The 26,288-nt window shown below is 44.8% G+C and overlaps 1 protein-coding gene across 3 annotated transcripts in view; it reads right to left on the bottom strand.

Moving 5' to 3' along the window:
• The window catches only part of TOP3A (DNA topoisomerase III alpha), a 1,279,921-nt gene that overhangs the window by 815,014 nt on the left and 438,619 nt on the right, over positions 1-26,288 (bottom strand). For all 3 annotated transcript variants that reach the window (XM_069645692.1, XM_069645691.1, XM_069645693.1), the window contains exon 5: positions 13,283-13,391. In XM_069645692.1, the coding sequence (XP_069501793.1) occupies positions 13,283-13,391 (109 nt within the window). The remainder of the gene's footprint in view (positions 1-13,282; positions 13,392-26,288) is intronic.

Below are 26,288 nucleotides of genomic sequence, written 5' to 3'. Positions count from 1 at the left end.
TTGTACAAGATATAGGGCAGGCATTACGTTTTTGTTAGTATAGGCCATTTTGATTTGACAGACTCACCTAGGACTGTTTTATTTATTATTTGATGGTTGAGACGATTACCATCTAAGCTACAGGGCAAAGTAGGCGTTTCGCCAACCCCACTGAAACGTCAATAAAGGTTTTACAAACTGTACCTTTAGTGTCAGTGTCATACCTGTGATACCATGCCTCCCTTACAGGAGTCACCAGGAGTCTTCAGAAAGCCAGGCCTGGACTTCCAGATGCAAAAGCCAAACCAGCATATGCCCAAGCCATTGCACATAGCAGGTTTTGCCAAGTGAGGGCTTTAAAAATGGCAAAAAAGGCAGGATGCACAGGAAAACTTCTTCAGCAGGTCAGCTGACCTGCCACCTCCAAGTTTCAGAAATAAAGCAACAAGCGAGAGAAGCAGAGGCTGAACAAAGCCCAAGTATCCTTGCACAAAGTCGTATACCGTTGTTTTATCGAAGTGAATTACTTTGTGGATTAACTTTGCAGGCATAGTAAAAATATAGGTGTTTTGTGGGGAATGGGGTGTGAAGGGCTGGAGGCGGTGGTGGGAGGGTGAAAAGCTGTGTATGGGGGGAGTACCCCCATTAAAAAAAAAAAAGTTATTTTGTCGAAGAGAATTGCCACGTAGCAGCGCACAAAGGGGCTGGCTATAGGCCAGCCAGTCAATCAATCACTATAGGGGCTGGGGCAAAGCATCAGGTAATCAACCAGAATGATTGGTCACTGGAAATGCCACTCAGCCAAAGCCACCCACAGAGGCAGTGAGAGGGATAGTCCAAGGACCCATACTAGCCTAAACCAATTAGGACCAATACAGAGGCTGCCATTTTGTGTTTTCAAAGATCCTGTATCGTCAGAATGGCCATTGTTAAACCTACACTGGTACCCAATTGTTAACAAAAAGTTACCAATGCAAAAAATGGCTTTCAAACCTGGTAAAGCCAAAGCTAAAGTCTACCAGTCACCAAACTACTCCCTAAAAACTGTGAAGGGTGATAAAATCACTCACAGGCAAAAATGGGGAGCGTGAGAGGAACGCACGGCATGGACTCCCTGACCCAATACATATACCTGAAATGGGGTATAAAGGGTGTTAATGGAACAGGTACTTCAGGAGAAGTCACTCTGGCCACCAAAAAGAAAAGAGATCCAAAAAACACAAGGGGTAAAAAAAACCAAAATGTTCAGGTGCCCCAAAATGTGGCCCAAAACTCACCAAAATAAGAATTCTGACTTAATGGTCCTTTTTTCAAAGAAAAGCGAAAATCTTTTGTATTACTTGGTACACGCCAGGCTTCAGATGAGATTTGGAATTTGAAGTATTTTACTCCCGATTTTTTGAAGATCAGAGTAAAATGATTGAAAATAATTGGAGGTATTTTTTAAGTGAGTGAAATATCTTTTTTTTTTTATTTAGTTTGTACAAACTTTTGAAAAAAAAATCTTACATTATCATTATCATACTCATCCCTAGCAAACTTAGCTTGTAAAATCTTAAATATATATTTCTTCTAAAACTGTTTACAATTTCATGGGAAGCCGCTCCCTTTCACTCCACTCCATCATAGTCTGTCTCGGGCCACTTGGCCCTTCTAGGGATCTCGCCGGCTTCAACCTATTTCTTTTGGAAGCATGCAATTTCCTGCGTTTCTTACTCCATTTCTCGCATCTTAATTTCCATCTGTTGTAGAAACAATGTGAGCGCCAGCAACAGTTTTTTATGGGCGCTACAATGTAAGCGGCACCACCACTCTTCCTCGCTATATGTTGCGACTATATCTCTTTCGGTGGCCAAATATTTCGTTCTCAGAACTTTGAGTTTGCTGCAATACAGAACCAAGTGTTTCAATGATTCATTCTCTATTTGGCAGAAGCAGCATTTTAAATCATTGTTCAGCAGTTTCTTTCTGTACATTTCCACTTCTCTTGTTTCGTACAAGTTCAACCTAAATCTTAGGTAAGATCTTCTTAGAACTTTGCATGGAAACATTTCCAAATATTGTAATGTCCGCGCTCTTCCCTTTGCTTCGCCAGGATGATTTGTCATACATTTGTGGGGGTTTCTTTTCTCAATTGTTTTGATCCAATCGTGTTCCATTACTTTCTTTTTCACAGCGTTTGGATTGGTGGTCAACTGGTTCTCCTCTGCTCCTAGCTCTTGTAATATCTTTTTGCAATTCAGTCTCCATTGTTGGAGTATCGGCTTCGCTCTTTTTCATGCTCTGCCAGTATTTCGATTTGTGGAGCTGAGACCTTGATCGTCATGCTGTATAAGGTCAGCATGTTCCAAGTGATTTTTGCATCCAGAATTGGTACTCCTACTTCATAAAGTACACATATCGTTGGATAGCTTGTTGGAATTTGCAAAATCTTTTTCCAAAACGACCCCTCGCACCTTGACCAGTTTTCGCTTGAGCATCCAAACATGCATTCCGCTCCAAATATAAGGGCTGGAATTACCTTGCTTTTATAGAAATTTATCACTGGCCTGTAGGAGAATTTCCCATACTTGTTGTGGACTGCCCATGCTTGTGCCGTTAATTTCTTACATTTGCTTATCGTTTGAGATACCATTGGTTCATCACGTAAGCTGGAATGAATGTGTACTCCCAGGTATCTACTGCTCTTTACATTTTGGATTTTTTCTTTCCCCAGTGACCACTGGAATTGATGTTTTCTTGAGGCTGCCCCTTTTAGATTTTCAAAGGTCAGGATCTCTGATTTTGCCGTGTTGACTTCTAGGCCCATCTTCGCTGTGTATTCTTTCAGGGCCGATAGCTTGCGTTGCAGTCCTATTGGAGTAAGGTCTAATATCACAATGTCATCTGCATATAGGAGCCAGCTGACTTTAGTTCCATTCCGTGTAGGGGGGGTACTTCTCACTTCTTCAAATGCTTTTCCCTCCTCGGATATGTAGAAGTTAAATAGTGTTGCGCCTAGGGGGCAGCCTTGCTTTATTCCCCTGGCAGTTGGTATTGCATTTGAATAGTTGCCTTGTGTGTCTAGCCGGATTTTAACTGTCATTTGCGAGTACAATTCTCTTATTGCTAAAATGAGGCTCATGGGGCATCCTCGATCTTTCAGGTTCTGCCAGAGAGTTTCGCGATCTACTCCGTCAAACGTGTGGGCCAGGTCTATTAAGGCTAGGTATACCTTCTGTCCCGATCTAATCGCTTCCATTTTGAGCAGGTTTAGTATTAACAGATTTAGGCTGCACCCTACACCCTTAACAAAGCCAGTCTGTCTGATGTCAATTGAGTTACTTTCCTTTAGCCAGGCGTTCAACTTTTGTAGTAACATGGTAGCGAAGATCTTCCCCACTACGTCCAACAGGGCGATTGGCCGGTAATTCGTTGGTGTTAGTCGACATCCTTTTTTGAAGATCGGTACAATTATACCTTCTTTCCATGTCAGTGGTATTTTCGCTTCTTGCGTAATGTTTCGAAATAACCTGTCACAGAATGTGGACCACTCCTCTGTTTTCTTTCAACAACTGGTTTGATAGTCCGTCCAGCCCTGCTGCCAGTGACTCACTGCATTTCTTTATACAGTCGTGTATCTCCTTATGCTCAAAGCTTAAGTCCCAAGGTTGGATTTTGGGAAGCTCTGGTGATTTGGATGCCATTTTCTTCTCAAATAAGGAGCTGTAATGTGTTTCCCATTGGCTTTCTGTTACCATGTTTTTGGTCATTGCCTTTTGCGGATTGTCCACTTCATTTATTAATGACCAAAAACCTCTGGTATTTCGCTGCCCTAGGGTCTTCAACATGGTTTCAGCATCCTTTTGGTCCAGCACTGCTCTATGGATTTTCACCCAGTTCCTGTATTTATTTTTCAGTGATCTCAACTTTCGCTTCTGTTCTTCCTCATTTACGATTCCTATCTTTCTGCAGTTTTTCCTTAGAGCTCTTTTTTTTCAGCTATTTCTATATCATACATGTGTTTCTTATAGATTGGTTTCCCCTGGCAATTGACTTTCAGTCTGTAAATTTCCATAAATTCTCTATATTCTATTAAATGGTCATTCAAGGCGCTAGGGTGGGGTTTTATGACATCTGTCAGTGTCTTTATATCTTTGGCTATCATTCTCAGCCGTGTTCTGCCCGGCTCCAATTTGAATGGTTGATTTGGTTGTACCTTTTTCTTGAGAGTGGGTTGGTTCCAGGTAAGAGAGACTAAATTATGATCGCTTTGGGTGGTTTTTATCACCTTCTTTGATGTTATTTCTTCTGCCATTCCCTCCGTTACAAAAAAATAATCAAGCATTGACTTTTGCTGCCCTCTCTCCCATGTCTCCACTGCTGGAGTATCACCCATTATATTCCCGTTCATCATATTGAATGCACGATCCTCCATCTCTTCCAGCCATGCTCTTTTTATTTTTGCCTCATTTATTGATATTTTTGTCTTCCCAGTTTTTTTCTTGTGTAATTCTAGTAATTTTAGATTGAGATCACCGCATATCACCATGTTCAGTTCTCTCTCGACATCACATTGTCTACCGCATCCAGCAGATCGTCCATTAGATTTCCTTGTTTTGGATCTTGTTGATTCCAGTAGATATTCAATATGTGTACTATTTTTTTCTGTGTTCCATTTGCTGTCTTTGATTCTATTTTTGCGTATTGTATGTTGCTTGAATGATTTCTCGTGTCTCGTATTTCGAAACCACTCCTGCGATTCACCCGAATTAACTGGCCTGACATGGGTCTGCCCTTTTTCTCGACTATCGCAGGGTTCATGGCCACCTCTAACCCATCAATACACGGGCAAGTCGACAGCCACGTTTCTTGCAAACATAGGATGTCACATTTTCTTAACATTTCATTTGAACTGTTTGCAAGATGGGCAAAACCTCTGGTATTCCATGTTGCCCATATTACGTTATTTCGTCCCTCCTGGCGTTAGCTTCTCGATGGTTCGTTTAGGGCCTTTGCTAACCATGCCCATTTATGTTCTTCTTCCACACTACTTACACTGTTTCCATTGGAGTCCTGATTGCTTGGGCCTGCTTTTGCTTGCACGTTAGATACTGTGATTTCAATTTTTGCTCCTTTTGGATCCTCATTTCTCATTGACGATTCTCTCCAGATTTCTCCAACCACCGATGATTTTTCCTCACTCACGTTTTTTTTGGGTAGGTGGTTGGGGGACTGTGGGCTATTCTTCTGAAGACACTCCTTTGTTGCGAGTAGATTGTCTACTTCATAAATCTGGAAACCCGCTTCCATTATTTGTCTTTCGCACCTCATAATCAGTTGAATTATCTTAAGCGATTCTATATGTAGCATATATATCTTTTTATAATCCATGGTTCTTTGCACCTAGGAATTCATGCAAACCAAAAGAGGAATTTGTACCTGAAACAACCTCTTCAGACCAGAAAATAATAATGTTAGAGCTCCTTCTTGTGGTCCTGTTCTGCTGGTAACACAGATACAGAAATATCTGTGAACCTGTGTCAGTGCTATTTTCTGTTGGAAGTATTTGCCCCTTTGTACAGAGGAACAGATCCAAGCATGCCACTTATATATAGGGCTGGGTACTTGTATTCTAAATGTATATTTGCAAAAAAATACATTTTATACTCTTGGGCTTTACTGCCTCTCTACATTTGTGTGTGCATGCCCAAACAACGATTTCTAAAGTCACCATTGATTGAAAGCCGCACCAGGACTGCTTAGTCTGGTCCTTGTTGGTCTCTGCAGCTTTCATGAGATAAACTTGTATTGCATACAACTACACACATTTGCTTGTGTATAACAATATGTACTGCACACATTTAAAAATGTAATTGGTAATGAGATGCCCCATATCTGATAGAAGCTCTTCCTTCTAATTATGTAATATTTCACGCTAACATGGTGGTGGAGTTGCTTTCCTACATAAATGCTAGCTCCAGTGTGCTTGTATTAATATCCCCTCCTGTACTAGGATAGAATATCTGCGTATCTGTCATGCCTGCCGGACATACCCCTGGACCAGGAACAACTTCTCCATACAAGATGAGTTACACCCATAGATCCAGTAGACCTTTTTACTCAAAATGGAGGTTGTTCGATACATTGCCCGGAAAACGACGTCTGCATTTTTCACGTTGTTAATTTTCACGTGACTTAGGGCCGTCACGTGTATCACGGCAGTGCGTAGATAAGCAGCGTGGAAACTCCATTCGCTGCTTCTGATTAAATCAATTTTGACGTTTGTAGCTGAACTCCGGACCTGCGTTCTCGCATTCGTTTCAGCAAACTTCTTTGGCCTAATTTGAGCCTGCTTTCCTCCACACGCTAATTCCTGGGTTGCGTGTATCCAGTTCACGTGCCAAATTTCCACGCGGACGCTGTCTGCAAGCGCGGCTGTCCTGAGCTGCGTGAATCCTGTTCGCGTGTCAAATTTCCACGCGGACGCTGTCTGCAAACGCGGCGGTCCTGAACTGTGTGAATCCTGTTCGCGTGCCAATTCTCCACGCGGACGCTGTCTGCAAGCGCGGCTGTCCTGAGCTGCATGAATCCTGTTCGCGTGCCAAATCTCCACGCGGACGCTGTCTGCAAGCGCGGCTGTCCTGTGCTGCGTGAATCCAGTTCGCGTGCCAAATCTCCACGCGGACGCTGTCTCGCAAGCGCGGCTGTCCTGAGCTGTGTGAATCCTGTTCGCGTGCCAAATCTCCACGCGGACGCTGTCTTCAAGCGCAGCTGTCCAGAGCTGCGTGAATCCTGTTCGCGTGTCTAAATCTTCACGCGGAAACGCTGTCTACAAGCGCGGCTGGCTTGGCTGTGTGTATGCTGTCGCGTGCAATCCTGCACGTGTTTTTCTGAACTACTTCGAACTTTTGGTACCTGTGACAGTCAACAGGTGAGATTCTTATTTTGTTCTTCGTGGGAAAGGAAGTATTTCATGAACTATTGGAAGGTGATTGGGCACAGTACATTGGACGCTATCCTGTGGTGCACCAACCCGGTATCTAGCGAGAGCCTCGTGCCGTTCGGGATAAGCCTCCCTTGCTAATCTTCCCTTCCTTTGTCGTTTGTTCAACTCTTGGGACTCTTCAAGAAACTGTCCTGGAATTCTTCAGTTTAGCCTTAAGGTCAGTGTCTGAATTAATCCCAATTCTGTGTTTCTTAGTATTTGACTTGGGACAGTGTCTTATGATACTTATCTATTCTAGGCATACTTCCTATACAATTCCCACGCCCTTTCCAGTGATCCATCTCTCTGCCTGTTTTATTCAGTCAGTTGTATCATTTGGAAGGTCTAATTTGACCTGCCTACAATCAAGTCGTGTGAAGATAGGATCCAGAAAAGCCCTACCAAATTGTATCCTTTTTTGGTTACTGTATCCTTTTTAGTTGATACTTTGGTGACTTATGACAGTATCAGAATTTCCATTTCTCCCACACAGATTTTTAATGTATTATCCTCCTCGCTCTGATTCTCAGTTTGCAGAGGCATTTGCGAACTGGTTTGCGGTCTTACAGTTAGAGTACACATATCTCTTTATCGTGGGTGATTTCAATCTTTGAACTGATGACCCCTCTGACCTCCGTGGCCAAACACTTGTGGCCCTATTGGCAGATCAACAACTGTTCCAATCTGTTGTCGGCCCCACTCATATTAAAGGCCACACCTTTGACCTTATCTTTGCTGCAGACAAAGCAGTTATCTTGCACAACAGCCTCCCTGCAATATGGTCTGACTATTTGTTGGTGCCTTTTTCCATGCCCTTATCTTTGTCAATTCCATCAAAGGTCCTTCCAAATATTCACAGCCGTTCCCCTCTGCACTCTCCACACTCATTCTATCTCACTCTGATGAGGATATACCTAGTCCTGACCCTGATCTCTTGAATAATCTGGAAGAAGCCTTTGTCGAGGCAACCAAAACTTTTTCTCCTCTCAATGTAGGCAATTCCAGTTGGGACAAAACCAACCCCCTGGTTCACCGACTCTCTACACTCCTCTACAGTTTTATATAGACAAGCTGACAGAGTTTGGGGCTCTAAATACAGGACAGAACAGTGTTGAAGGAGTGCCGGCTCAGATATTACACTGACATCAAAGCAGCCAAAAATGCTTACTTATTGTGGAGAATACTGCGGATCCCCCACTAAAACCCTGCCTAAAACCTCCTCCCAGGTGGCCAGGAGAGGGCAGACGCTTTCTGCACACAATCCTGGAGGCAGTGTACTGCGGGAGGATCACCTGGGTGGAGACAAGGCCCAGTGCAGTGGGGTGATTTTACAGGGTGAGACATAGTATTTCTCCTTGGTGAGGGATGCTCTTGCCACTGGGTTAAAGGAGGAATTGGCCTATTGTAACTTTAATATATCTCAACCTCCTACTAAGGATGGAAGGGTAAACTCCTAGGGTATCATTCAACAAAGTGTTATATCCAAAGAACAGGTCTGTTATACCCCTAAAATCACATATCCTCCCCAATGCCAAAAGTGTACCAAAAGGAATGAAGGGAATGTTAACTTTTCTATCTCATCTGCCTCTGAAAAGGTTATGCCCTACAAACCCTCTTCTAAAAACATCAAGGGAGGTGAAATCACTGTTAAAAATTGCAAAGAAACAGAAAAACCGAATTTCCTTAAAATAGACTACATGTCCCAGAATCCCTCAGGGACTGTGACGAAGAAGAGGGCTGAAGAAGCATGAAGAGGTAAAGGACAGGCAGGCGTAGCAGCCTTTGGCATGGTCAGGAAATCAGGGCCTGCACCTGAAGCCAATTAACCCACCTGAGGGGCATAAAAGGTTGCAGAAGAAAGGATCAGTAGAAAGAAGCTGGAGGGTCGGCAGCAGTAGCAGAAGAAGAAGCAGAGAACGAGGCTGGCATTTCAGTAGGATGTGTGACCACAGAAGGGACGCCAGAGCGAAGGAAGAGCAGGTTCCACCTGCAGGCTCTGAGTTGGTCCTGGGCTCACAAACCCTCTTTGGCTGTGACTGCACTGGAAGAGACTGGGAGAAGATGGCAGTCTTTCCAATTGTGCCCAATTGCTTTGAATGCAGAGCTGAAGTCGTGCGTTTACCCCAAGCCCGTGTGTAGAAGCAAGCTGAGGGAAGATGGAGAAAAGAAGTCTCTCCATCATCGAGGACAATTCTGAGACACCCGTACTGCAGAGGGGTGTGGGTCCCAAAGATAGCCTCTAGCAGTACTAGCAGAAGCAAGAACATCGGGAAGTGGAAGCCGCCCGCAACCACTGTGACTTTGGAGCCAATGAGTGAATCGCTGTACTTCAAATCACATAAAACTCCTTAACGGTAACTGTAACCTGCTGAATTCACAAAAAACCTAAAACGAGTGAAGTTATTCGCAGTCGTGGGAAGTCATTGTTGCATACAAATCATTACCGGAGAGGTTGCGTGTCTCCTATTAAGAGGAGAACATTGAATTTAGGGGTTCAAGAAGTAGCAGCTAGCTTTCCCAATGTGTTACAAGAATATTTCATATCAAAGAAAGGTTATGTATAAGACACTGTTTCGTAATCCATGTGAAAGCAAAACGCTGCCTGAATAAAAGGGAACGCAAGTTTGCACGTTGAAGTTCATCATCAAAAAAAGATTGTGTGTACCTAAATTCGTTTCTCAAGTGAAAACTGACTCTTGTAACATTCAGAACAAATACTTAATAGTTGTAGATGTTGTTGAAGTTACGAGAAGAACAAGCATTATACAAGCCAAAAGACAGAACCTTTATAAGGCAAAACCAGCCCATTCAAGATCTGAACACTGAGGTTTTGAAGTTGTTGTAGCTATTATAAACCCAGAGTCCTCCAATACAAGGTTATCCAAGGCTGCAAAAGTGGCAATACAGCTTTGGGGCAGCTACTGTAAACCAGAAGGTGTACATAAAAAGCAGGGAAGAGAGCTGGGTGTTTGTTGAAAAGAACTAATCAACAGTCTGTGAATCTAAGACTATTGAAGCTCAGAGAGAGAAGCAGTATAGAAGCCAAGACAGATTTTGTAGTAGCTGCAAGATAGACAGAAGAGGCAAAGAGGCTGCCCTTTTTCCTATGGTACAGGAAAGAAGAGTGCCTTGCCTACTTGTAGATGCCAAAGAATCTTCTCTAAGTAGACGTCATCCAAGACACTGGTTATTTGGTAATCTTTCATTTACGTTGTTCATGCTTTGTTTTGATTGTTCCGTAGAGCAGGCATTGTTAGGTTTTATTTGCATTTTGCTTTTGAAATAAAATGTCAAATACTGAGAAACCTACAAGCAGTTGTCTGTCTTGCATTAATGACCCCTCACATTCTCTACCAGGATCTCACAAGCACTGAACCAGCCTAACGAGCTGTTTTCAGTAGTCAGAGAGCTTTCTTCTCCTAATACAATTGCTTCTAGAGTACCCTCCTCACAAAATGTATGCAATACTCTCTCTCAGCTCTTCATGGAGAAGATCCCGAATTTTAGGAGAGTGCTCCATCCACTGTTGTGTCCTCCCTATGTGCCCCCACAGGACCTTTGACCAATCATGAATCTTTTTCAGCTTTTTCTCCTGTTACTCACAATCTGATACATAGAACTAGTCTCCACTTGAAATCTATAGATCCCATTCCTCTGGAAATGCTAAAGAATATCAGTTCTGGGATCTCACCTCCGATAACGCTAGCAGTAAACTCCAGGATGGGGAAAATCCCTCCTACTTTAAAACATGCTCTGGTAACACCTCTGATGAAAATGCCAACCCTTGATCACTTAATCCCAGCAATCTTTCGACCCATTTCTCTCCTCAAATTCCTGATGAAGGTTGTGGAGGCTGTTACCCCACCGTACCATGTCTTTTCTGAGGAAGCTGCAGCTATACAGCCCCATCAATAGGGCTTCCGCCCCCTGATGGCGACAGAGTGTCAGTTATGGACGACCTGGCTGAAATTCAGGACCAGACTGGGGTGAGTTTTCTTATCCTCTTGGATCTCTCTGCAGTGTTTGACACCATTGACCACACTATCATGTGTTAACGCTTCGTGGGGGTTGGTATTGCTGGTGCTGCACTGGAATGGCTGAAATCTTTATTACAGGACTGTTCACAAACACTGGCCGTGCCTCTGTTTATGTCATCCCCTGTGACGCTGTATTGCGGAGTCTCACAGGGCTTAGCAAAATACTTCGCTGTCGTTCAATCTTTACGTTCGTCCCCTGGCTGGCCTGATGCAACACCCTGGCTGTCAATGATATGGATATGCTGATGACACCCAACTTATTCTGCGTGTTGACCCTAATCCTAGGGTGGCTGCAGCCTGTCTGTGCGGATGCCTTGATGATATTGGTGCATGGATGAGTCAAAACCCGGCTCAAGCTCAATGGAAGCAAAACTGAAATCCTGGCAGTTGGTCCCCCATCTGCTCGGTCCTTATGGACGGATTAATTTTGGACTCCCTCCTTGGGTGACAGTCCGTCTCCTGTTGAGTCAGTTAAAAACCTTGGGGTGAAGATTTCCACCACCCACTCTCCTGAACTCCAAATCAGTAGAAGATGCAGTTCTGGTTTATTTAAGTTGAGAACTTAAAAGACACGAATGCCTTTTCTCCCTGCCAAGATGAAGGGCCCAGTGGTTGCCAGTTCAGTTATGGTTATCCTGGACTTCTGTAATGCTACTGAAGCTACTCTACTGGATCAACGTAAATATCACCTCCAGAGGTTGCAGGTCATCCGAAATATGGCAGCACGGCTTGTGGCAGGGCTTCCAAAATTCTCCCATGCCTCTCCCATTCTGAGCAAACTCTAATGGCTCCCTGTGGAGGGAAGAGTGAAGTTGTAGGCATTGTGCATCATAAAGTGTGCGTTCCATGGTCAGGGGGTTTTGTACCTACAAATAAAGCTCACTCCCTATTCCCCTGGCAGGGTAATGCATTTGTCTGGTCACCAAAATGTATGTATACTTCGGTTTAAAAAAAAAGGACCGTCAGCGACAGGGAGTTCTCAGTAGCAGGGCCGCACCTCTGGAACACCCTGCCCCTGTGGATTATTGACAGCCATCTTCATTTTCACAAGGCTCTTAAAACCTTTTTGTATCCCCTCTGATCTGGCTAGTCTCTTCCATCTTCTCTCTCTGATCCGCCTTCTGGTGTTCAGTTACAAGCACCAAGACATCTTCGGGTAATAGCTGCGCTATACCAAGTTACAGTCAAACAACATAACATAATGATATGTGCATTCTTTTAATGTTTAATTGCACCCGAAATATCATACTGCAACAAGCATAACCCACAGAACTCATGCATCACAGAACTATTTAACAATTTCGCAAACCAGAAAAATGGTGGGTACCAATGGTACTCCCTGAGGAGCCCTGCGTACTGCCTGCATGAGCACCCGCCTTTGCCACTGGAAAGAACATTGTTCCTCACTGACAGCAGGAACAAGCAATCTTCGCATATCAGTGAATACAGCACACCTCTAAAGAGACAAGCATTCCAGATGACCATTGCTTGAAGATCGAATTGTAAAACCGAAAAAATTGGATGAATTTGTGTTACTCCTTTTTATTTACCAATAAACAGATTGGGGCGAAGATCTTTGTTTACCACTTGCTGTTATAGCACTGCATGCAAAGTGGCAGAATCGAAACAAGACTGCATCCACCTGCGTGATGCTTCACCTTCCATGATTCAGGTAAGAATGTTTGCAAGGTAAAGGTGATGCCACCGTGATAGAAGGCACAGGGGTGCACTTTTCAACAATTATAACAGCTAAAACAAATCTATAATATTGCATTCATATTCTGATGAGAGATGTACTGCAGCTTTCAACTCTAGGTGGACATACTACTCTAAGAAGTGACTACATCCCACTATAAAAACCTGCAAAAAGTCTTCTTCCATGGCAAAACATTGCACTAAGAAGTCAATCACCAAGCCCTACTTCTAGAGGAGGCTACCACATACCTGTGTGGAAGCCCTTTTGGTTGTTGTGAGATACATTTAGGTAAGAAGGATTGTTACTTCATGTCACTTGATGTTTGTGGTCTACTGCCACCTCAAACTTAAACATTTCTTCAAGTGCCAATGTTTGGAAGGGATGCTGAGCAATTAAATAGTAAAGTAAGCGTTGAGGTAGAAGTTTAGAGTGATTAGCGAGAATAACCAAAAACAAAGAAAATACCCCATAAACTCAAACTGAGTCCTGTCCACCCTGCCCCGCTATCTTACCAGGTTTTATTTCCCCCTTTATGAGGTTTATCCCTTTGAAACCAGAGGGTCATCAGATTGGAACGGGTATGTTTGGAGCGCATGTACGCACCTGCTTTGCAAACCTGTATAACCTCGAAGCCAATGTTCTCCCCCTCTCGATCACAATCCGTCCAAATGACCAGCGCCTGACACTGGCGCACCTCCCGCTCCAGTGTTCTCTAGAGCAAGAGAGCAGGAAGTAACCAATGAGACTTAGCATGCCTGATAATGTATCAACACATACACATAAATACAGTCTTAAGGAATCAGCCTCATAGCAAATGGTGAATATTTAAAATGAAAACAATGGGGCAAAATGTTTATATACATCCCGCCTTCATTCCTTAATAGCAAACAAGACCACCACATACAGATATGCAGAAATTTTCTGAGGTGAAATTTTGCTCAACACACATTATTATTTTAATTTAATTTATGTTTTAATAAGTGGTACAAAATCAATGGAGTTTCGCAAAAACCACGTGCTTACCCAAAACAGGTCTGTGTGGCTTTCTGACTCAAAGGAAATCAAATGTAACTGGATTACAGTTTTGTTCCTGAAAATCAGAACTACTGCATTACATTTTTCTCTGACCATATCCCAGTCTTGCTTTGCCAGTGACAAGGCCCATCTGCAAGCTTTGCACTAGAGATGAAGGCTCTGTATTTGGAATCTAGAGTTCAAGTCCAAGCACAACCGTTGATCTTAGGTAACATTACCTCTGATCCTTAGTATTTGGTAGAAGGAGGAATATATATATTTTTTAATTATTTTTTATTGTGTCTTCGCCAAAAAGAAAATCTTGACTTTTTACAGACACCATAATAGAAAAAAAATAAAAAACTGACATTTTTAAATACTATTTAAAACAGTACTTAGCTGCATTCCATCATACAAAGGAAGACAAAAAAGATACAAAGCACACATGATCGTATGTCTTAAGAAAACAAAAAGAATAAAAGAGAACAATTCAATAAAACAGAAAGCAATTATTATAAAGGTTACGAAAGTTGGAAGGATTCAGAGGCTTCTACTAAGAAAGGTAAAGCATCTGGAATAGTGAGAATAGAAGATCAGAATGAGGGTACACAGTGAAGAATAGAGTATATGTAGAGTTTTAAGCATATCATATTTCACAGTTTGACCTAGCTTTCCTTCCCGTCAGACCCAGTTCTTTGAGAAGTTTCACCACTTCAGTTGTAAGAAAAAGTTCATGTCCTGAGACCATTCTTTCCCAGAATGTATTAGAGGCCAAAGACCCGGCATTATGGACAAATCTTTGTAGTCTTTGGACTCTTAGGTGCCAAGTTCCTGAACATTCTAATAGAAGATGTTTAATCGATTGTCTTTCAGCAACTTCACACTTTTCACATATGTCAGTAGGAAAGAGTGATTCATCTCTTATATGCAAAATTTCTGAAGTGGGTAGTATATTTAGTCTAAGTCTAACAAAATCCATTGCTCGGGATTTCTTCAGATAGGACGGTAGAAAGGATCTCGGTTTATCCGTTAAGGTGAGTGAAGATGATATTTTGGCCAATCTTATCCAATCTATTGTCCGTATCCAATCCATTTTCTTCATGGATTTGTTTGTTTTTAAAGGATTTAGGATCAAGGTTTCGATCATACTGTCTGACTGTGTTAATATTTCAGTGCATTTAATCTTTAATTCATTCAGGAATGCGTTATCTGCTTTCTCCATCACTGCAACGTCTTCGTAGAGAGACGATGGGGGAGGATCAAGGATCAGTCTGTATGGCGAAACCCATTTCCATTCCAACCAGGCTAAAAGAGAGGCAAGGCCTGTATCTTATACAGACAATTGGGGCAGAAGTTGGGAGGTCCAGAGTTCTGTTCCAAAGCTTTGCCTCAACCTTTGTCCCGGTTGATATCAAAAGCTTGGGGATTTGAATCTAGGCCAAATAAAAGTACAGGCACACCTTTTCCAATATAATATTTTACTATGGGGAAAATGGAGAATTTGCAGTATTTAGTGTAGATGGTCTTCATTTGCAACCCCATACCTAAGACCTTTAGAGTCAACGCTAAGAGGAGCTGGGATTTGGTTGGGAAGGCTTTGATCTGTGTTCCCAGATAGGTTACCTCGTTAGTGACTGGAATTAATTGATTATCCATAGTCCAAGTAATTGGTTTCATAGTGCCAAGCGGGTGCTTAAATATGACAATTTTGGATTTGTTAGGATTTATCTTTAAGTCATAAGATGTCGCATATTCCGCTAGAGCTTTCAATAGTTGCTGTAATCCAATTTGTGTATGGTCTAATAAGACTATGTCGTCGGCATATGCCAACCAATAATTTTTAAAGTGCCGAGTTTTGGACTAATCAAACCAGTTGCTTTCAGCCACTGAGGCAAGTCTGAGGGGCAGAATAAACAGGATAGGGGCGATCAAACAACCCTATCTAACCCCTCTTTCAATACTGATTTCACTGGATAGAGAGCCCTGCCTGTTCATTCTAACTCGTAGAGTTGAATTGTGATGTAATTCAATTAGAATACCTAATAGATTATCGGGAAGCCCCCCACTTCCTCAGTTTTTCCCATATCTGGTCTCTATTGATAGTGTCGAAGGCCTGGGATAAATCTATCCAGGCTCCGAATAAGGGGATACCTCCCTTTATGAAAGTGCCTGAGCTAATGCAGGTAGGAACAAGGCCATTTCGAGAGGTTGAGAGACCCCTCCTAAAATCGGTCTGTTGTTTCAGGATTATCCCCAGTGTTCCAGGTCCTTCAAAATTAGGCCAGCAAACATTTTTCCATCTGCGTCTAGGAGTGAGATTGGCCGATAATTTGAAGCTGCCAATCGGTCACCTTTTTGTACACCGGGATGATATCGGAATTTCTGAAAGACTCAAGAATTTTTTTTGATTGTATTATGTTGTCAAATAGGGATTTTAGGACCTTCGCCCACAAGGTTGGATTTAGCTTTAAGATCGCATTGCTAAGTCCGTTAGGGCCAGGGGCTTGTGATACTGTAGATTTTTTTTATTAGGGTTAGAATATTATCCCTTTCAAATATTAATGTTCAATCAGTTAATATTATTACTTTTGGCTCTATAATATCAGCCGGCCCATAGACCTTAGAAAAATGAGCCATCCAGGGCTGCACCTCAATAATAGTGTTTTGTGGGTAGTCAGTAGGATTTTCCATTGAGTTTATAATGAACCAAAAGCTGTGAGAATATTTTTAAGCATATTGCTTTCAGCATGTCTTCTCCCTCTTTTTGTAATCTCATACATTTTTGTGACCCAATCCAATATCTGTTGTTAATTAGTCTAATTCCTTCCTCATAACTTTTTTTAATCTTTTATTGTTTTTTCCAATAGTGCCTTTTGATGTCTTCTATTTTTTTTACTCTCATGAATTTGAGTATCAAATGGCTGTTTGTGGGGGAGTCGTATTGTTAAGCTCTTATTATCCGAGGGGTCAAGATCCCACAGAAATTCGACAAAGCGGCTGGGATCACACAGCCCAGACAACTGCTGGTCTGTTAGATTGCCTATTATGTTGGCCAGCTTATCAATAAGAGTCTGCCCCCCTCTATTGAATCGTACCACACGATTCCCAGCAGTGTTAACAGAAAGTTCTTGATTATAGTAGAGATCCGAACCATCTCGATCAAGGCTAAAGAAGGTTTCCAGCATCGCATGGTCGCTGCACTTTACATTGATTGGGTTAAATTGAACACAGCTATCAAAGATCTTCTTAGATGTGAAGATATAATCGATTGTCCAGTGAGCTAAGCCCCTACTCCAAGTGTAGCTAGGGGGAATGTCTCCCTTGACATTCCCATTCAACATCCATAGATCCCATTCCCTCATAAAATCACACCATAGATACCCATGGCTAGCCTTCAGTTTGCAATTTCTCAGATTTACGGATCCAGTTGTAACACACTGTGTATTAAAGTCCCCCATTATTAAGATTTCATCTGTCGAAAATTAGGAGGTATAATCAGTCATTATGTCCGACAGCTTTAGCAGAAAATTCAGGAGCGGGGTTAGCATAGGGTTCCAATATATGTCAATTATTAACCAGTTCGACTTGGTCCTTTGCCCCCCCTCCTCTCGGCTCTAACTACCAAAATGCCAGGAGTATCATCCGATAGTAATTTAGTATTAAGGAAAACCTTGAGTCTACAGGCAATACGCAGTCCCACGGCCAGGCGTCCCTTCCCTGTACCTACTGCAAGTTGACTATAAGTAGAAAAGCCATCTAGTCCAAAGGGAAATTTAAGCCACGTTTCCTGAAAGAGGATTAAAGCAAATTTATCAAAAATGTAAAATTTCATAGACTCTTCACAGAAGGAATTGTAGCCCCTGGTATTCCAGGATAGAGATCGAATCAGTTTACGGTTCAGGACAGCCCAATTTGAGAAGTATATCTGAGACGATCTCTGGAACCATCTCCCAAACGTTGGCGGTGGGGACGCGATCCTCACAGATTTTGATTGGGCCTTAGTTAAATCCTGGTGTGGGAGTTCTGTTGTAGGATTTTTTGTTATTTCCGGATGGTCTCTTGATATCAGGATACTCCCTTTTTGCCCATTTACCCGTAGCACCTAAAATTGTTTCTAGACATAGGGCCTCATCACGACCTCGGCGGTAACACCGGCGGTATTAGCGCGGGGGCTATTAGCGCGACCGCCATAGCCCCCGGCGCTAATAGCGCGGGATCACGAGTTGGGCAGACTTGGAAGTCCCCATTCCTCATTGAGCCCATTCGGGAATGTCACATTCCCCATTGGGCTCAATGGGTAAATTTCGCGCTCACACCGCTGGCGGATTTCCCGCTGGCGGTATGAGCGCGAATTCTCGGCAGATTTCACACCAGCTCAGAGCTGGGTTGAAATCCGCTGAGGCCCTGATTTGGCGGACCCTTAAATCCGGCGGAAATAGCGCTACCACCGGATTTAAGGTTTACGGCCGAGGTCGTGATGAGGCCCATAGTCTTGACTTCAGACTGATTTCCGTTATGCTTGTATTTGAGATATATGGAAAGCTGACCAGATCAATGTCGGATGAGAGATATTTTAGATCCGGGATAGTTTTAATCTCAGACAAGATTCTTGGTTGATTTAATGGAAATTTTATGTTATGATCCTTTGACACTCTTGAAAGGAAAACCCTTAGACCCCGATTTTGACCTTGTAGTTTACCCCTTGAGTGGGGTACTGTTTGTTTCTTGAAATTTGGTGTCGTCGGGGCTCCTGATTGATTTTTCCGCTATTTTTGGTCTTCAGCCTTATCCATCTCTTTAGCTGATGGCAGACTAGCTCGGCCTAATAGGTGCTTCGGAGCCAATTCAGGGTGAGCCTTTGAGCCCATTTGCAGATTTTTTCCTTTTTGAGGTTCTATAAGACATGCATTACTCACCCTAGTAGCATTTCTGATGATTGTATCTGCTTAGATTCACATGCTGTGCATATGCTCCGACATCCAGTGGTAACCGCAGAGTATTGCATCTTGTCTTTCGGGGACCGAAAGGGGACGTCGGTATAGGCGTGTATGTAACACTATCTCTATTGTGACATGTAGTGTACCCAAAATCCCTCACGCGCCAAGGTCCCTCCGATTGTATTTTTTCTGCCATGAGGGAGCCCAAGGCTATTGTGAGTGAGTACATAAAGGGAGAGAGTAGTAAGAGGTCTATGTTCCTTCCATCCGAGCAGGGAGGAAGGGTGGGCGCATGTGAATCTAAGCAGATACAATCATCAGAAATGCTATTACGATAAGTAATGCATGTCTTCTGATGCTTGTTAATCTGCTTAGAATCACATGCTGTGCATAGACTAGCGAGCAGTACCCAGAGTTGGAGGTGGGTTGTGAGAAGGAACAGTAGTTACTGCTTGTCCCACCTGAGAATCAGATCTAGAACGAGTGTCTAGGCAATAGTGTTTTGTAAAGGTGTGTACAGAACTCCAGGTTGCCGCTTTGCAAATGGACTCAAGGGGAATATTTGCAATGACTGCTATGGAAGCCCCAGTGCCCTGAGTAGAATGTGCTCTAGGCTTGAAGGGCAGTTCTCTCTTAGCAAGAGTGTAACATAGTGTGATGCATTTGACAATCCACCTTGAGATAGCTGATTTAGAGACAGGGTCCCCTTCTCTACCAGCTGCCACTGAAACGATAAACTGGTTAGTTTTTCTCAGTGGTTTCGTTCTTTCCAGGTAATACATGACTGCCCTGCGCACATCTAGTGTGTGTAGGCTTCTTCCGGCCATGCTAGTGGGATTCTGGAAGAAAGTGGGTAGTTCAATTGATTGGTTCACATGGAACTTCAAAATGAATTTAGGCGCAGATCTAGAATGAGTGCGCAGAACCACCTTATCCCTGTGGACTGTAACAAAAGGGTCTAGAACTGAAAGGGCCTCGCTAACCCTTCTAATAGAAGTGATAGCCAATTGGAAGGCTGTCTTATAAGTAAGATCTTTTAGACTTGCTTTATGCATTGGTTCAAAGGGAGACCCCATGAGTCTGGTCAAAACCACATTTAGATCCCATCCGGGAGCTGGGTTAGAAATGGAGGGGTGAATTCTTTTAACCCCTTCCATAAAAGCCTTAATAACAGGTATTTTCCACCACAACACTTTCTGTTGTGACGTAGTGTAGGCTGATAGAGCAGCTAGATGAACATTTAGGGAATTATAAACCAAACCTGAGTCTAACAAATGAGTTAGGTTCAACACAATGTAAGTAGGCGAGCAGTCAATGGGATTGACGCCCTTGGTTTTACATCAGATGACAAAGCGTTTCCACTTACTGGAATAGCAATAACGCGTGTTAGGTTGTCTAGCCTCCCTGAGTATGTCCATTTATCTCTGAGGGAGTTGAAGGTGTCCAAACTCTATGACCTCAGGAGCCAGGCCGCTAAATTCAGAGTTTGCAGGCATGGGTGTAGTATCTCCCCTCTGTCCTGAGACAGCATGTTGTACAGGCAGGGTAGTCTCACAGGGGGGAGAAGGACATTTCCATTAGATGAGCGAACCAGGGTTGGCAGGCCCACATGGGGGCCACTGTAACGCTCACCTGGCTCCCACGGTGGCGCTGGTCTGGTCTGGGTTGCTGTGGCCTCTTCAAGCGTGATGCGCAGAATTCGGACCACCGATTGAACAGGACCCCCAAATCTTGCTTGTCTGGCCCGTAGGAATATCCTTCTGCAGATGAGAAAGGGGATTAACTGTCTGCTGAATAGTGTGCTTGCTTCCCCCTTCCCCCCCTTCATTCTTCTCAGACTTCCTCCAAAACCCCCGGTTTAAGCTCACCTTATGGTTTGGAAGGATGAACTCTCCATCCTGCTTCTGGTGCAGGGGCGCGCGTTCGTCCAGTTACTTCACTGGTTTTCAGAATGGCGCTGGCAAATCCACTTGACTTTTCTGAGAGATACGCCGTAAGTATGAAGATGCAAAAGTTCAAGTGTGAGCCTCCTTTTATGTTGTTTTTTCCTAACCTGTGATCTGTCCTTTATTTCAGGTGCAGAACAAAGGCGATGCGTTGAGGGGTTAAATTGCCGGTGGTAAAATCAGGTGAGTAAGTGATGAGGGCGACCCCTCTAAATGTCTTTATAATTCCCAGTAATGTCTTTTGTCCTTTACCCATAGGGGCCAGGGTGCGGTACCTGCCAAAGATGCGGCGCCGACCCGAGATGTGGAATGGTTCACCAAGAAAAGCCGGTAAGTAATATGGCTGAAAATTCGGTTTTCCTCTTGTGTTCCCTTGCTCACCTTTTGTCTCTTCTTCTCTCCCCTAGGTGCAGAGATGTGGTGACCGGTGTTGAGAGCCGCGATGGAGCCGGGCGGCGTCTCGGGAACAGGTGAGTGAAGCGCGGCGCTGCAGCGAGCAACGCAGTGCTTTTAAATGGAAGTCTTCCTTCAAGAATGCTGGCGTGAAGATTCCGGATGCAGGTAAGAAGGTTGAATAAGTTCTTGATTTTCACCTTTCTCTTCTCTTCTTTCCTTACAGGTGTTCCAGGTTCGAGGCGGGCGTGGCTGGAGTCCCGGTGCAGGAGCAGACACGGTGAGCGTTCAGCTGCTGGGATGCAGAACAACGCGAAGCACGTGTGGCTGTCCGGGCGTGGCTTAAATAGCCTTGGAAGAAGTTCCAGGTGAGTATTGTCACAATACACAATAATAGGAGGAGAGGTCGACACTCTCCCCCGAACCACAGAAGCCGAATGAAGTCGACCCTCCCACCGTGGTTGGCACAGGTACCTGATATATATATATATATATAGACAGGACACCACGTGGCAGCCAGTGGGGGGGGAAGGGGGTTAGGGAGAGGTTGTGGACAGGGTGAGGGGTTTTAGGAACAAGGGATAGAGGGTAGAGGAAAACCTAGTTTGGATAGGACTGGGGGAAGAACAGGGAAAAATCCTACACTTAGTAATACTTATAACATCATACTCTGCAATACTCTGATTACTTGATTTCATATGTGGTATTACTGCCTGTTACCTGATAACCCATACCTTGAGAACATCTTAATACATGTATCTCACACACTGTATGTCATTGACATGAAACAAACAAAGCATGATTTAGCAGATGAAACATACGATGGGAATACTCCCAAGATGAAGACATGACACATGGCCCCCTGGGCTGGTATATGCAACACTTATAGCAACTAACAAGTACAACAAGCACAACAAGTGCACAGTCTCTCAGTAGGTCGTTGTCACCATAAAGACCCCGTAGCAACCCCTACTGGGTTGGAAAAAGGTGGTACAATGCAAATTCTACCGACACCACTGCGTACTGCCCACCATCTTGTGTTTTCGCAAAGCATACGCTGGGTACTTCTATGAGCATACTCGTAATCACATGTGCATTTCATCAATGACCAATAAACCCTTTCCGCACTTATCTTGTGTCCGGGAAGCTCCTGAGCCTTCCCGGACGTTGAATGCTGTTGCCCGTAGCAGCCGTGAAGATCACTCCTCTCCCCGCTGCAAAGTGCTCACGCCCGCCGCCTCCGTGTTCCTGCCAATTTCATAGCGGGCGGCTCCTGACTTCTCTGAATGCTGCTCCGACCGACGCAGCTTCGACCTCCAAACAAAATAAGCCACACCTGCCGCGCGGCGTGGGCCTCTCATAAACCGTTAGCAATCATGATCAGCTGGCCCCACGCGCGCACGGCAGTAAACTACCCAGCCTCCCAAGTACTGCTGGGAATTGTAGTTTTGTTGGACTTTTTCAGTGTTTTAGCCCTCTGAGCCCAGTGTACACATGCTTGCCCTTATTCCTGACAAGTATTCTTCCACAGCCCCACCCAAGTAACAAAATAGTTCCTTCAGAAAAATAGTCCCTCCTAAGCCTCATTTGGCTTGGTTCTTCATGCAGCATGGTCTGCATCAGGTGAGTGTGCAGCATGGTCTGCTTCAGGTAAGTGCACCAAACACTTCCCCTTATGAGCCTGGCACCTATGGCGCCAGGACTGATGTCCAACATGAGCCTGGCGCCAACAGCGCCAGGACAGAGTCCAAAGAGCCCCTATAAAGGGCCGCTGGGCTTTTACCCGGGGGCGTGATGCCTGCTCCCGGGGGTGCTGGGCCTGGTGCTCCGGGGGTAGGCATCATGACAGCCACCAGCATCATGATAACTGGTTCCTGGTGCATCTTGTGCACTATCTTGTTGAGTGGGGGAGTCCGGGGGGTGGGGGGGTGTGGGAGGGGAGCGTAGACAAATTTCCCTGACCATGTTATCCAGAGTCCATTCCCCTTGGAGCACTTCTGAGGGTACCTGGAGGCGTAGTCTTGGCATTGGGCGTTCTCCTGAGTTGCGAACAGGTCAATCTCTGAGAAGCCCAGTTCTGCGAAGACTTTGGAGACGATGTCTTCGTGTAGACGCGATTCGTATTCTACGGGCAGTGGGAAAACTCTGCTGAGCACGTCCGCTAGAAGATTGAGTTTGCCTGGAACGTGTAGGGACAGTAGGAACATCTTGTGTTTGAGAGCCAACATCCAAATGTTCTGGGCAAGCTTGTATAGCCCTGGAGAGTGTGTGTCCCCCTGCTTGTTTAGGTAATACATGGCTGTGGTGCTGTCTGTCAGGACCAGGACTGTCTTCCCCTGTAGCTGTGTTTGAAAGGCTTTCAGTGCTTTGAGCACCGCTAGCAGCTCTAACAGATTTATATGGTTGGATGCTACTTGTGGGGACCACACTCCATGCACTGGCTGCTGAAGCAGGTGAGCCCCTCACCCCGTGAGAGATGCGTCTGTTGTGAGAGTGGCTTCTACTGCGGGGGTGGTGAAGGTCTTCCCCTTCAAGAGGTTTTCCCTCGACCACCCCTGTAGAAAGAGAACGAGGGCTGGCGAGACAACTACCAGATCTTCCCATTGTCCGCTGGCCTGACACCACTGGCTTTTGAGCCACTCTTGCATGGGACACATGCGCAGCTGCGCGTGGGGAACCAAGTAAATGCATGACGCCATCATGCATAGCAAGCGCATGGCCTTGCGTACCGTCACTTCCCGACTGGCTACATATTGAGGGATCTGAGAAAACATGTTCTGAACCCTCTCGTTGGAGGGGAAGACGAGGCGTCTTTTGTCCGGATTAGAGCCCCTAGAAATTGCTGGACTTGACTGGGGTCTAAACTGGATTTTTTCTCGTTGATGGAGAATCCCAGATTGAACAGGAGGTCTATTGTCTTCTGATTATTCAATAGGCATGTTTCGTAAGAGTCCCCAGTTATGAGCCAGTCGTCGAGGTAAGGGTAAACCGGGACGGATAGTCTGCGCAGGTGTGCTGCCGCTACTGCCAGTATCTTTGTAAACACCCTTAGCGCCGAAGCAATGCCGAAGGGGAGGACTTTGAATTGATAGTGCTTGTCCTCTACCACAAACCTTAGATATTTTCTGTGCGCTGGCAACATTGAAATATGAAAGTATGCATCTTTCATGTCCAGTGTTGCCATGTAATCCCCCCCCCGCGTCAACAGTGGGATTACATCCTGCAGAGTTACCAAACGAAACTTTTGAGGTTTGACAAATTTGTTTGCTGGGCGTAAGTCTAGTACAGGGCGCATGGTGAGGTCCTTTTTGGATACAAGGAAGTACACTGAATAAATACCCTCATTAACCTGAAGAATAGGGACGGCTTCTATGGCGTCCTTTTGCAGCAGTGCTTCCACCTCTTGTTTCAGGATTCGCAGATGGTCTGGCGTCCAGCGTCTTGTCTTGGGCGGTCTGAATTGTGGGGATCGGGCGATTTTCCACACAGTACCCATGGGAGACCGTCTTTAAAACCTACTGGTTTGATGTAACTCCCTCCAATGCCGAAAGGAAAGATGTTAAGCGCCCCCGACCGGGGTGACATGGGAGGGGACCTGAATCTGTAGGTTATTTCTGACCAGAGGCTGTGGCTCCCCTGGAGTTGGGGCCTCTGCCTCTACCCTTCCTGCGCCGCTGACCCATAGGTGGATAGTTGGCGGGGGTGCTGGATGCCTGCCCTGAGTTCCAGTTGTTTCCCGTGTTGTACATGTTCTGTGAGGAACGGGATTGGCCTCCAAAGGACTGACGGGAACCGCTTCCCCTCTGGGGGGAGGGCTTCTGAGTGATTTGTTGTAGCTCATGAAGCTTTGTAGAAGCTCATGCTCTTTTTTGGCAGTCTCTACAGCCTCGTCGACTGCATTACCAAAGAGGTTTGATTCCTCGATAGGCTTATTTATAAGGGCTGCTTGGGTCTCCGGCTTGAAGCCCAGGTTTTGGAGCCAAGCGTGCCGTTTAAGGAGGGGGGCCTGAGCTAGGGACCTTCCTGCCGTTTATACAGTATCCAGGGTGTTTTTTATTACATTTGTGTTGACCTGCCTGCCCTCGGCCACAATAGCGAGTAATTTAATTCTTGCAGGTTCAGGAACTTCCTGGAGACCGTCTTGTATAAGGTTCCACTGCGCATCAGCATAACTGGCAAACAACGTGGTGTTGTTTGCTATGCGCGTTGTAAAGGCAGCTGCCGTGGTAATACGTTTACCCAAGGCATATAATCTTTTTGACTCCTTATCGGGAGGTGCTTCTCCCGTATCAAGGGGTACTCCCGCCCGTTTCCGCTTTTAATATATTGAGGGTCAGTAGGCGATAGCCGAAATAATTTCTCCACCCTTGGATTTACTGCCCTGGTCTGGGCTGGTGTGACAAGAGAAGGAGCCAATCTCCTTTAATGGAGTTTAGGAGAGGAATGGCTTGACTGGAGGGGGGTTTTTCTTTAAGAATGTCCTCCACAAAATCTTGTTCAGGTATGGCTTCTTGAGTGGCGACCTGAAAGTAATCGGCTGCCTTCCTTAAGATGGCATTAAAGGCCATTTGATCGTCTATTGGTGAAGCCTGGCGGGCTGGGGTGGAAAGAGGGGAGTCCACACACAGGACATCTGTGTCCTGATTGTGAGTAGCGAGTGCCCATGGCTCTGTCTCAACTTGATGAGTTGTCATCTGCAGTATAGTCCTGTAGGAAGGTAGTATCTTCTTCCTCATCATAAATGTCTTGATATGTGTCCATTTGAATTTCATCTTCAGGTTGGATAGAACGGAAATGGTCCTGAGAAGATTCTGAATTTCCAGGAAACTGTAAGGTTGACACAGTAAGAGGATCCTCCCGAGGTCTCTTGGGTGTAGGGTGCTTTGAAAGCGACACAATCCTTTCCAAGCGGTCCATGCACCCTTCACATTTTTCCCTGGTCCATTTAGACGTACCAGAAGGTGCAAAAGGTGAAAAATCTTCATTTTGTTGCCTTTGGAGCCGAAATGTATTACTGTTAGTGCTAGACAAAGGCTCCTGACTATCTTCATAGTCTTTGCGAGCATCGGGGTGCTGTGGCGCGTCTTTAGACGTGTCTGCGGCACACTCCTTGCGTTTTGTCAACTCTTTAGGCATCAACCTCACTGCCGAAGTAATCATTGCGATGCTTTCGGCGATGTTCGGAGAATCGGGGCGTCCCGTACGACTATGAGGCCTAGCGGTAGATTTTTCGCCTACCGATTGACTAGGAGGCCTATCGGGAGATTTTTGTCCTACCGGGGCCTTAAGGGGGGGGGGGGGGGTCGGAGCGTCAGTTGA

Source organism: Ambystoma mexicanum, chromosome 2p (assembly GCF_040938575.1).
Source record: "Ambystoma mexicanum isolate Mex_15411 chromosome 2p, UKY_AmexF1_1, whole genome shotgun sequence".
NCBI lineage: Eukaryota > Metazoa > Chordata > Amphibia > Caudata > Ambystomatidae > Ambystoma > Ambystoma mexicanum.
The sequence above is the reverse complement of the archived record's forward strand: the minus strand, read 5'-3'. Positions and strand labels throughout refer to the sequence as shown.